The 13303-nt window shown below is 42.1% G+C and overlaps 1 protein-coding gene across 10 annotated transcripts in view; it reads right to left on the bottom strand.

Annotated features, from left to right (window-relative positions):
- NRAP (nebulin related anchoring protein) overlaps positions 1 to 13303 on the bottom strand; it is a 71129-nt gene that overhangs the window by 39918 nt on the left and 17908 nt on the right. For 9 of the 10 annotated variants that reach the window (XM_031040347.2, XM_031040358.2, XM_031040349.2 and 6 more), the window contains 7 exons: positions 12263 to 12367; positions 10675 to 10782; positions 9545 to 9649; positions 4539 to 4637; positions 3156 to 3260; positions 1327 to 1434; positions 981 to 1082 (listed from right to left, as the gene is read on the bottom strand). In XM_031040347.2, the coding sequence (XP_030896207.2) occupies positions 981 to 1082; positions 1327 to 1434; positions 3156 to 3260; positions 4539 to 4637; positions 9545 to 9649; positions 10675 to 10782; positions 12263 to 12367 (732 nt within the window). The remainder of the gene's footprint in view (positions 1 to 980; positions 1083 to 1326; positions 1435 to 3155; positions 3261 to 4538; positions 4638 to 9544; positions 9650 to 10674; positions 10783 to 12262; positions 12368 to 13303) is intronic. The other variant, XM_031040352.2, reaches the window with a different exon arrangement.

Below are 13303 nucleotides of genomic sequence, written 5' to 3'. Positions count from 1 at the left end.
AGTAAGCAAGAGTCCTAGGATCTTAACGCTACCCCTCCACCTTTATCACTGACTACTATATGACTTTGGGCAAGACACAATCTTTTTGGCCCCATTGCTCCAACTGCAAATAAGAAGTATCATTTTGTTCTCTAAGAAGCCAAATTCTCAATGTCTCGGTATATTTCATGATTATGCATGTCATAGGACTTGTTCCATAGGCACATCCAAAATGGCAACCCGGATGCCAACTCTCTTATTCTAGTCAAAGCCTGGCTCCTAAATAACTCATCAGGTAATTATATCTGGCTGTACCACGGGAGCAGCATAAGCCAGCCTCCTAACTTGGAGCAACAATTGTAAAGCAGAAACTCAATGCTCATGTGTCCTTTTGGCCTGCTCAACATTGGCAGGGAAGACCTGATCTGAAACCAAGTCTGTCCTTCCCCCAAAGGATTTTGGTAAGTGACATTTAGCAGGGTTAATCTCCAGCCATTACAGTTGTTTACAAGCAGCGTCATTTTGATTGGTTGGAGTTTGGATGCCCCAGTTGTTTGCTAACTATTTTGGATATCAAGTGTGTCTCGGCCACAGGACTCAGCCGGGACATGGCCCACAACAAGCAGGATGCTTAGTGTCTGACTTTCCCCATAGAATTAAGCTCCCCTGGGGAGGAACCTGTTATGTGTTGTTCATTCCTACAGCCCTGGTGTCTTACGCAGGGTCTTGCTCGTAGTAGTTGCTTGGTAAATGTCTGTGGACGGACACCTTTGTACCTTGAGCCGTAGATACTGGTCACCCTTCGGGCCCACACTCCTCATTTACTTTAAAAGAACAGTACACTTTGGCTAAATAAAGTAAGTGAACAAACTTCTTGCTCAAGCCAGGAGAAAAATTGTAGGTGGGAGTCAATCAAAAGGTCCCAGGTGAAGTAGGCCCAGGAAGGACTTTTAAAGCAGCACAAGTCTGAGGAAAGGGTTGAGGGACAGGAAAGAGTTTACCTCACTGCTCATCTTGGCCACCTGCAGAGAGTGCAGAAGCCTCGAGTCTGTAGTGCCCATGACTTTGCCTTTCGTTTTCTCATACTCTTCTTTATATTTAATCTTGAGAGAAAGAAGAAAGTCTACAGTGAGGCGAAGAGAAACTTTGCCACCTCAGGGGCTCTGGTATTCACAAGGCAACGGGAACAATTCTGAAAACAACCTCCCAGTCTTTCAGGAACCCAGAAGAAGATTAAAGTCATGGGATGTTTACAACATAAGCAGTCATTATTTTTTCCGCAGGACCACTGACATTTTTATGGGAACCACTTCTTATGCATTTCTGAGTTAATGAGAAGAAACCTACATTGCTAGCAAGCTCTCCAGAGGCTTTGGCGGCCAGCAGAGAAATAGCATCCAGCTTCATCTCAAATCCTTTCCCCTTGGCCTTCTCCCAGCTTTCTTTGTACTTAACCTGACAAACAGAAACACAGGTGAATAGGAGTCAGGATCCATATTCCTGCCCGAAGTTTAAAAAGGCATTTTTTTTAAAAGATTTTATTTATTTATTTGACAGAGAGAGACACAGCAAGAGAAGGAACACAAGCAGGGGGAGTGGGAGAGGAAGAAGCAGGCTCCCCGCTGAGCAGGGAGCCCAACGCAGGGCTCGATGCCAGGACCCTGGGATCACGACCTGAGCCGAAGGCAGATGCTTAACGACTGAGCCACCCAGGTGCCCCTAAAAAGACATTTAAAAGAACAACAACAGGGGCTTCTGGGTGGCCCAGTCAGTTAAGCATCAGACTCTTGGCTTTGACTCAGCTCATGATCTCTGGGTCATGAGACTGGGCTCCGTGCTGAGCATGGAGCCTGCTTAAGATTCTCTCTCTCCCTCTGCCCCTCCCCTCCCCTCTCCCTCTCTAAACAACAACAACAAAGCTGGTTTCTTCATCTGTTTACAGACCAGAATCTTGGGTCATTATTGTCAAAATGGTCATAGCAATTACTGAGACAGTGCATTGATTCCTGAGCTATGGGGCCATGCAGGGCAGAGGTGATGGGACAGGACAAAGAAAAGAGTCATGTGTCCATCCTGGCTGTGTTGTTTCCTGATCATGAGACCTTGGGCAAACACATCCTCTCTCAGCCTTACTTTGCCATTTGCAAAAAAGAAAGAAAACAAAACAACAACAAAAAACCTCTTATTACCTGTCTCAGGGTTGCTGTGGGGATAAACCGGATATAGAACATGAACACGGAACCTACGCTGGTAAAGACAAAAGCTATTGATGTTGGCATGGTAACAACACCTACAGGTTATTGACCCTTCCTAAGTGCCTTCTACTCATCAACTGTCAATCTTCGCATTAGGCCTGTGAGGCTCAGAGACATCAATGACCGGATGTAGGTCACGCAGCTTAAAAATGGCAATGCCAGCTTCTGACTCAGGGCATTCGGATACCAAAGCCCATGCCACTGGGTCTCTGCCATAAATAGGTCCTAAGGGTTATGATAGTTGGATAATTCCATATGTAAGATGCTTATCTCAGTGCACAGCAGAAAGCAGGCATTCAATAAATGGTGGTTCCTTTTCTTCTTCTCCTGCCCCCATCTAGGATAAGAAGCCTAACCACAGCCTTCTGGTGACTCCAGGAAGAATCTAGTGGTTAAGATTGATCTTAAAACTTAAATTTTCAGCGCCCCTGGGTGGTTCAGTCGGTTAAGCCTCTGCCTTCAGTTCAGGTCATGATCTCTGGGTCCTGGGATCGAGCTCCGGTTCAGGCTCCCCGCTCAGCGGGGAGTCTGCTTCTCCCTCTCCCCACTGCTCATGCTCTCTCTCTCTCAGTCTCTCTCTCAAATACATAAATAAACAAAATCTTAAAAAAAAAACCTCAAATTTTCTCCGCACAGCAAAGCAGCAGTCAGAAGTCACCAGGACAATGATGATGGTGTGTGTGTGTTTGAGCTCATACTGTACACACATTCACATTATAAGAATTAAATTCCTGTGATCAATTTATCCCCAGTGAACGACCACATGCCATGAGACAGCAAAATTCAAAACCAAAACATGATGGGCTCCTTTGACGAACATCTCTCACAAACAGAATAGCCTCTGGTTGTCAGGCCTGGTGCCCTCATCCTCACATTGGTTAGATAAGCCCCACCAAATTCTCACCTCCATTGCTCGCTCACCTCACTAAATAGTTTGGCATTGGTTTTGGCCTTCACCAGCTGAGGTACATCCTGTGTCAATGTGTAATTCAACTTATTTTTCTCATAGTCAGCACGATAATTCACCTGTTGGATTTAAAATAAACCCACAGGGTAAATGCAAGGTTTTTAGATAGATAGAAGGTGAATTCCGGAGGCAATGCTCTCTTTTTCACTTTCCCCTTGGGCCCACAGCTGAGAAGGAGTTTCTGGAAAGGGCATTTGACAAGGAAGACTGCAATTTTATGAATGTTTTAAATTAACTGATTAAAGACATCAAATGAAAAGTAAAACAACTCAAAGGCACACTCAGAGTTGTGAGTTTATAAAAGATTTCCCTGCGGTTACTTCACCAACTCTCCTTTGAAGCACTTGAGAGTAGAGAACTTGTTTTTTGGGTTTTGTTTTGTTTTGTTTTGTGCCGCAGTGCTGAACATCTCGCTTATACAGAGAGTAGATACTCAAAGAGTAATTATCAAATGGCTGCCCACATTGAAAAAAAAAGCCACCTTAATCACACACAAAAAGTCAACCAGACATCATGTGATTCTTAGTGGAAAAATACAACATCATTTGAAAAGCATCCTTGCCCCAAAATTGAACCTGAACCTGATCAAACCTATAGATTTGACTACTACTATTTTAAAGAACATTTGGAGGCCAGAGGAACACATGAAGTCCACACTAGGATGCAGTACACAAAGCTCAGACTGTGGCAAACGTAACAGGATCAACAATCCAATTTCTTCAATAAACCACTTGCGAGAAAAGAAAAGAGATAAACAGGAAAACGTAAAGATGAAAAGAATTTTAAAGACCTATCAACCAGTCACAAGCATGGACTTCATTCGGATCCTGATTCAAACTAACTGTAGAACTGTAAATTATAATTTTATCAGATCATTGGAATGTTAAATGCTAATAGGACACTGGTGATATTAAGAATTATTATTAGTTTTTTGGTGTGATGTATTAAAATTGTATAACATGTTTAATTTTTTTTATCTTTTAGAGATGCACCCTAAAATATTGATAGATTATATTATTTAATCTCTGGGATTTTCTTCAAAATAACAGAGGAGGGAGAAGGGGATGGGCATACAGATGAAGCAAGACTGGCCATGAGTGGATAGAGGTTGAAGCCGAATGATGGATACACGGGGGCTCATTACACTATCCTTTCTACATTTAAATATATCTGGAATTTTCCATAATAAAAAGTTTAAATTGAGGGGGGTCATCTTGTGGTTGTCACAAGACATATGTCACTGTTAATGAATGCCAAACCCTTGGGGAGTCAGGTATCCAGGGGCCACAAAGCACTTGAGTCCCCCACACCTGGCTGGGGAAGGGCAGGTCACTTACATGACTCAGTTGCTGGGCACTGATTTTGGCTTGGAGAATCTGAGGGGTATTGGTCACAGAGCTGTACTTCAACTTGTCGATGCTTTGCCTGTAGTTGACCTGGTTAAAAAAAAAAAAAAGGACACAAGAAGATGTCACCAGCACTTTTCTTTAAGATTTGCTTAGTTCCCTACCCCTAAGCCCAGCAGAGCTGTGATTCTCCTATTACTAAAAGGACCAAAGATTCCAGTTGGAAACCAACAGACACTCCAAGCCCATAGATGAAAAACAAAAACGATACGTTGAAGAGTGAGTCACTTGAACAGGCAGCGCACACAAGAGGTCAACGAAACTGTCAGTGAGCACAGGAAAAGGTGCTCATCCACATTGTTATTATTAGGAACCAGAGAAATGCATACTGAAACTGCAACAAGACACCCCTCCACATTCGCCTGAAGAGTGAAAATTTGAACTGCTGACGATACCAAGGGCTGGCAAGGATGTGGGAGCTGCGGAAACTCTCACAACACAGCTGGCGGAAGTGAGGGTTGGCACAGCCACTTTGGGAACCAATATGGCGCTTTGGCACACACACGTACCCCAAGTCTCCACAATTCTATTCCTAGGTGCGTTCCCAAAGAAAAACACATGCACAAGGTCGCTTTATAATAATTCAAGCTGCCTGTTCTTTTCTATATATGTTTTATACTTCTAAAGAAAAGAGGTTTTTTAAGAAGGGAAAGAAAAATGAAAGAGACAAAAAGTCCAACTGATGCGGTGTCTAAGTGGGAGGCCATGGCCCATCAGTGGCTCCGTGTGAGGACAGTCTCACATGTCTTCACCCCGTACACCAGCCCCGCCTGGCCCTCGCTTCCGCCTTGCCAGAGTCCCCAAGAAAAGGGCCCGAAGCTGGGCACTTTCCTGAAAGAAGAAGGGTGGGTGGGTTCAGAAGAGAGGGTGGTGAGCCTCCAGCACCGCCTGTTTCCCACTATTCCCACTATTTCAAGATACTGGGGGCTCGTGGCTTTTCTCCTTTGGAAAGTACAATTTGCCCCTCAGAGACTCCAGGATTATTAGCTATTTGCCCATGAGAAGATATTCATCCAATCATCTTATTTTCCTCCAAGCATGCCTCGGAGCCACTGCAGAGAGAATGGGAACTTGAGCAGAGAGGCAAAGGAACGTGTGAGGCTTGAGGGCAGGTGATAAGGGGAGGCAGCGGAGTGGAGCTGAGTGAGGGCCCCAGGCACCCGCACAGGTGGAAGGGGAGCTGGGATGCAGGCGAGTGACGAGCAAGAGCGTGAGCTGGTGGATGGTAAATGACCTCTGCCTGGGTGGTCCCGTCATTCATTCATTTGTTCATTCATTCATTCCTTCAACAGTCACAGAGCGTCCACTCTGCGCAGAGTGAGCAAACACAGACACAGCCCCGTCCACGTAGATATCTCAGCTGGGTCCTTGCTCCCAGGACCCCAAGCTGACCCAGTGCTGGAGACCCCTGAGCACCCGCCCCAACACAGGCTCCAGGCTACGCCCTTCCATCAGCTACGCTCTGGCTTTGTTCACGGCAGTCGGGTCACTGAACGCCCCACACCCAGTCGTCATGCCTCTGTTTTATTGCCTGAAGCCCAGGACGCCACCCAGGATCCCACACAGTGTGGCAGCTTCTTTAGGCCTACACCACGCCTAAGATCGTCACAGCCCCCTTGTTGTGTCCCCACTATCTACTGCCATCCCTGCCCAGACCTCCACCTCCCGCCTCTGGCCACGCTCCTCCGGCTGCCGGCTCTGCCCTATACTACACTCTACTACCCTTCCATTCACCATCTGTCTGGAGTCTGATGCCATTCTATCTTATTGCTGCCTCCGTAGGTGACGGCCCTCCCCAGGGAGTCTTTGTAGCCCAAAGGTCACAAAGTTGGTGACAGCCAGACGGACCACTAGCTGGCTACTGGCGAAGCACTAGTCTGGGCTCAGTGTTTGACCTCATTGTTGGGGAAGTAGTAAGGAGTGGTGGGGACTGTGGCAAGGGACAGCCATTGCTACTCAGCTCTGGGGGACAGTTAGGGTGCAACAATGTGGGGCCCAGCGTGATCAGATTTTCCAGTGATTCCAAACAAACCAAATATCCATATTATTATGTCAAGTCTTGCAATTTTTAAATGCTGACAAATAGTTCAGTATTTTTAGAACCCAGTGACCCAAGTGAAATAGACCTATGCTTCATCTCTTTCTTGTACTCACTCCATTCCTGCCTGTCCCAATATGGGCTAATAATAATCATGGCTTAAAAACAATACCATTACTATGTGCCTAGCATTATTTCAAGTGCTTCACACATCTTAATGCATTTAATCCAACCACCCTGTGGATAGACACTCTTATTATCCCTACCTTACAATGTGAAAACTGAGGCCCAGAGAACTGAAGTGATTGGCCCAAGGTCACCCAGCTAATGTCAGGATTCAAATTCTAGCATTCTGCCTCCCAAAGTGGTTCTCACCCTCTACACTGTCAATCTGGTTTGCCAAAGCTAGTGTAGTGTGCTTGCAACTATTATTTTACAGATGAACCTGGGATCCCCTGTAGCCAAAACTACCACTGTTTAGACAGGGAAATATATCCTGGGTACAAACAAATGACTTACAAATTAATTTCTAGGACAGGATCTAGGAAAAACAGTGTGTTCCTGACACCGGGACACAGGGTATTTTGTTGGATTCGGAGATAAAGAATAGCATCGCTTTGTGCTTTTTGGTTAATGGTTCAATGACAGAAGTTTTTGCACATTCTGAGTTGCGGATAAGGGGTATAAAGGAAAAGTAGGAAATATAAAGTCATTTCAATGTCAACCGTTAATGAGATTAGAGTGCACTGGCTTCCTAATGCATTAACTCAGAGGGGAAATTATCATCTCATAATAAAGAGTCTATTAGAGTTCAGAATTGTGCATGATAAAATGTCATGAAAACTGTATTTTTTAAAAGGCATATTCCTTCCCAATAATTTTGCATTAAATCTGTTGCAGAGCACAATTACTCTCCTCTGCAGGACATAATTAACAGTCTCCATGATTAATCACATCCTTGCAACATCACAGATGCTTGGCCATTGCTTCAATCTACTTTCTGAAGGAACTCTTTGCTGAGGATGGAGTCTCATTTTAATGCTATTACTGCTGATAAAATCCATCTGAAGGGAATGCTCTCTAATTAAAGACCCGTGCTTGTTTATTTAATTTCATAGCTATTTGACCACCTTTAGAGCCACCAGACAGAGAGACCATAAATGCTCTTGTAATGGATTCCCCCAAACTTCCTGAAGACTTAAGTCCCTACACTAGGGGCGATAAGCTCAAATTCACACGGGAGCCAGGAAGGGAAGATGAAGGATAATAAGATAACACTTAGCACCTGCCACTCAGTCCCAGACAGTTGCTCCCATGCGGGAACTAGAGCTGTCGTTTCCAGAGTTTTTAGATTTTTCTAGAATAGGTGAAAATATGAATTTTTATACGACCTCCCAAAATCTCTAAATGTTGGTCCAATTATTTTTTAAACATTGTGTGGTCAAACTAAACACCTCTGCAACCTGAATCTGGCTCCTGGGCTTCCAGTTCAGAATCTCCCTCTGCTTCTAATTAATCCTTCTAACCCAGGCTGGTTTCATTCTTCTATCAGACTTGCCCAGGTGAGCAGGCTATATTTCAGGTGCATAGTTTGATACACAGCCTTGCACAGACAAATGTAATAGCAAGTCATGTCACACCAGGAGTACAAAGTTGTAGGAATCTCTCTAGTTTGACTGTGCTCTCAAGCATGATTGATGGAGGTCTATGAACAGAGTACACACTCCCATTCTAATGAGGTGCTCTTGGTCCTCAAGTCCCAGGTAATGCATGCAGCAAAAAAAGGAAGGAAGTAGCTTAGGTAGTCAAGTGTAACCTTGGGTTTCATGAAGGTGAAGTGATAAGTCAACCCAATCAAACTTCCTGGGAAAAGAAGAAGCAAAGCTTAGTCTCCCTTTATAGTCCTCGACTTCCCATCCTTTGCTTTACTATATATTTGAAAAGCCCATTTCATTCATTAAACTATTGTTTGCCATTGATTGTCCTTTGTTGTCCTATAAACCATGCTAAACACTGGAGATGCCCAGCTGAACCCAACACTGCTCTCACTCCAAGCAAAAGGGAGAACAATGTGAAGACCTACTTACCAGGAGCAAAACCCAAGTCAGTGCTACTGGAGTTGTGCTGATCCCAAAGGAATGTGAAGGAAAGTAGCACTGGGCATTCAGTAAATATATGTTGAATTATTTGTTAAATTATTGATTGGGTAGAGATAACCATCACTGACAAATAACTATGATATGAACTCAGTTCTAAACCACTTTATGTTTTAAGAAAACAGATGACTTTAATCTTTTTCTTTGTGCTTTTCTGTATTTTCTAAATTTCCTGTAATAAACAAATATAGTAAAATTCCTATTATTAGAAAATAATAAATTTAATTAGTTATACTTATTTCACTGGGGCAAGCCGAACTATAGATAAATAAAATCACCGCTATAATAATTAAGAAATACATATACTTTCCCAAATGCTCTTGAGAAAAAAAATTAAGTCAACATTACCTCTTCCTCTCAACTTACAGCCATTTTATTTTACTTCCTTTGGTCCCTCAACATAGCACACTCCAAAACTTTAAATTAAAAAAAAAAAAGAAAGCTCATCATCATTGTTAAGGAAGAGTAATTTTAAAGGTGCCCAAAGGCAGACATATTCTACCAAATTCTAACTGACTGCTGGTTATTTTCAAGATGAAACCAGAGTTGTCCCCACCTTACATGGGAAATCTAACAGTTTCCAAACATTCATGAATGGACTTTCCTAACAGAAGAGTTCCCTTTCTCAATCCCTTCCATTAGGAACTGTTGTATCTTGTTTCTTTCCATCTTGCTACTTAAGAATCACTCCACAAGAAGAAGTGACAAGGAGTAAGAGAAGATGTTCCTGGAGGGGGACTTACATCTTTCAAGGGAACCAGTTTCATTGTTGTTTGATAGGAAGGAGTGAGAGTGGCAGGGTAGTTGTAGTCCACAACGTCGTGTTTATAATCAGCCTTGTAAGCGATCTAAAACACAAAGAAAAAAAAACACAAGAAAAAAGAAATTAGTCCCCACTTTCTTTTGACCTTGTTTGAATGTCATGGGAAACTTTTAAAAAGTAACCAGAAATAAAATTAATTCCATTTCATCACCTCCAAGGAAAATTAAATTATGTTCACGCTTTGCCTTTAATTAATTTGAATTCTTCTTGATTAATCCAAAATTAGCTAACTTCCATCTGTAGCACATTTATTTTATCTTTCTTATTAATTATGGAACTCCTTATAGTTTTTGTTAAAAAGTAACACTGGCACATGGGTGTATGATGAAAGAGCTTCTTGGCTAACCCCCCAGAAAATAAATGAAAAGTCAAGAGTCTTCAGAGTATTTAAATTTTTTTTTTAAAGGTCAAATTTGACATTCTCAAGCAGAGGAAATTTGACATTTGTATGTTTTACTAATGAAATTGGTTCCTTTGAAGTGCCCTTTACCTCCAAGATTTACAACTTGGCATTTACAAACCTGTCAACTGAACTGACAATGCCAAGGAGAGATTAAGAGATTCCATGCTATGGGATCTGATATAGTTTTTTACCCCACTCCCTTGGCCAGTACTTGCCCACAGGAGGTCTTCAATGAACACTACAATTGAATAAATGAGTGAACCAACCAACCAACCAACCCCAAATAAATCACAAACGCTTTGGAAGTTTGAGGAATTTCAAATAAGAATTATGTTCATCCATTTCTCTTTATCTCTCAGAAACTGAATGTTTTTCTCACACTGGATCAAAGATAATAGATCTAAGTACTCTTCAAGCCAGAGAAAGCTGAGATAAATAAATTGAAGCTTTTGAAAATTTTCAAGGGTTTTACCTAGCTTTGGTTATATTGGTTAATGTTTAGAAGCTTTTATGGGTCAGTCTTTATACAACAGGACACTGACTTTTAAAAAGGAAGTTTGAAAGAGAGTTGGCTGAATTCCTCCTATTTTACCTCCCTCCACCCCAATATGTCCCCAGACCTATAGGCCCTTCAAAACTGGACTCACGTTGCTTGCCAAGCTTCCAACCTTCATAGCATGGAGAGTCCGTCTGTCCATACCAACTCCTTCATAGTGGCCTCTCATGTGGTTCTGGTAATTTTCCTTATATTTATTCTACATGGAAACACAAAACAGTCAATAAAAGATTTCTCTTCCCAACTTGTTGAAGATCAACTACTCATCATAATGCACTAAATTGGAAATATAAATGATTAAATAGAACCTATTTAAGTAGTCAGTGTATCACTGAATAAAAAATAAACCAAACCTTCATTTAAAAAACCACTTAAATTTCAAGCAAGCACAAGAAGATGGAGGGAGACAAGCACATAAGCACACAACCAAACATAGGGTCTGGTGAGTACAGACAGCACAAAACAGACCCAATTTTCTTTTTAACATTTTCACTTGTAAATGTGTCAGATTTTTCCCGTGTGAAAACCTCCCATGAGTGGGGTGGGGGGCTCTCCAATGGACAAGACTGATCGTGCAGACACTGGGTACAAAGCCCCACGCTAGGGGCTTGTACAAATCACTGTGTGCTATTACCTCCGTTTCTAATTATATGAAGAATAGAACCTGAGCTTTGCCAAATTCTGTGTTTTTACACCACAAATTAGTGGCTACTAAAACCATGTGAAATAAGGATGTCATGTCCCAAATGCATCTTACCAAATGAAGGGAAAACCAAAACAGGATGCCAAGAAGTCATAAATAGGAAAATCTGGGTAGCTTCTAATGAAGCTGCATTAAAATCACCTACCTGGGGGGCCACTGACTTTCTAGGCACGGAGATTATTTAAACAAATACTATTACCATGTATCAGACACGATTCTACTCAGTTCATCTTCACAAGGACTCCATGAGAAGGAAGGACTTAGTATCATCCCCATTTTACACATGGACAAAGTGGCTCGGGGGTGCTTAAACAACTTGCCCAAAGTTGAACACTTGACTAACCATGGAGCCAGGTCTGTCAGCTCCAAAGCTGGTGCTCTTCACCACTACATGTAGGCAAAACAAATTCGTCTCTGAGCCTTACGAAGTCCCTCATGATCTTAAATTTTACTACAGTATGCAGCGAAGCAGAAATAACATCACATCATCTAGTATAGGTCCTTGATGTTCTCAAGGAAACATCTCCAGAACTTCTCTGAGAATTTCCAAATTTGCAAATGCCATCTGTTTCTCTGTAAAACCAGGAAAGCAATCTGGGTCCCCAGGTTAAATGAGATCAGACATGAACTAAGAAGCACAAAGTTGCATTGAGAGGGGATGTCGTATGCTCAGCCAGGCTCCCCTGCCAGCACTCACCACCAGGAGCCCCTGATACTGCTACACAGGAAGAACACAAGAGGAGAGGTGCTGCCATTAAAGATTCAAGGTCAAGTGTGTGGTGGGGGATGGGACAGAATTTAACACTATGTGGACTAATCCCTGCAGGCAATCTTGATCAAAACTCTTAGGTATTTGTGCCCAAGAGGCCATGCTTCTCTGAGACAAACAGATTTTTCACATAGACTGTCTCTTAAGAGACCTAGGAATTAGCTCATAAAAAAAGTCCAAAGAAATGCTTAGCTGTTAAAAACTCACATCACTGGTGAATTTTGAGATCTTGCTCACGTTCCTGAATTGAGGCGTCTCACAGTAGTTGATACTGTGACCTTTACTACTTCCCAGGTTCTTCTTATATTCCACCTTGGAAACCAAAACACCAGATGCACAATAGAACCAAGCCCAAAGCCACTCTTGAAAATGTCACCAGGACTTTACTAGCATATTTTTAGAAAACTTTCAACCCAACATTTAAAAATACCAGGCATAGGACACTCGAAATTAACAGTACGTTTTCCTGTCAAATAATAAATAAGTAAATCATCAGTTTGGTTCTGAAAATTAAAGATATATGGTCCCTTCCAAGAGAAAATCCAGTAAGAGATCATACAGCCCAAGAAGTGGCAAAATGGGTTTTAGAAATTAGGACGGCGGTTACTCTTGAGGGAAAGTGTCTGGGGGATTGTGGGGGGGTATGTCTGAGTCATGTTCTGTTTCTTGATCTGGGCGCTAGCGTTGTGTCCACTTGCAGAAATCTTCCCCATTATGGACATATGGCATTTACATTTCACCATATGTACACTTAAATAAAATTTAACCCAAAAAGTTACTTTACAAAGGAGTATAATAAATGAGACCACTCATAGATGCACAGAGCGTCTTCTAATTTTAAACAGGTTGGCTAGTTGAGCTCCCCTGGGTAGCTCATCCCCTGGATGTAAGATGTGAGGTTATAGTTATTGAATAAACCCCAAGTCATCCCTGGTAATTGGAGGAGGCAGCTGAAGGCTGATTACCACGAATAGAGCATGACTGGTTTGTCCTACTGGATGTTTATAAGGGCAAAAGGAAATTTTTGGATTTCCTACAACTAGATGTCCTACTTATGGTTATAAGGTCAAAAGTAAATTGAAGGTTCTCTTGTGACCTCTTACCAAAAAAAAAAAAAAATACAATTTGTTATCCTATCTTATAAGACATATGGTGGAAACATGCTTTTTAAAGTATGCAAGATGCATTATAATGCTCACAATCTGATAAGAAGTGAAAAAAGTATAGCAAGCTATAAATATAGTTGAA

Source organism: Leptonychotes weddellii, chromosome 6, assembly GCF_054177405.1.
Source record: "Leptonychotes weddellii isolate Sample4059 chromosome 6, ASM5417740v2, whole genome shotgun sequence".
Lineage (NCBI taxonomy): Eukaryota > Metazoa > Chordata > Mammalia > Carnivora > Phocidae > Leptonychotes > Leptonychotes weddellii.
This window is presented reverse-complemented; position numbering and strand designations above follow the sequence as displayed.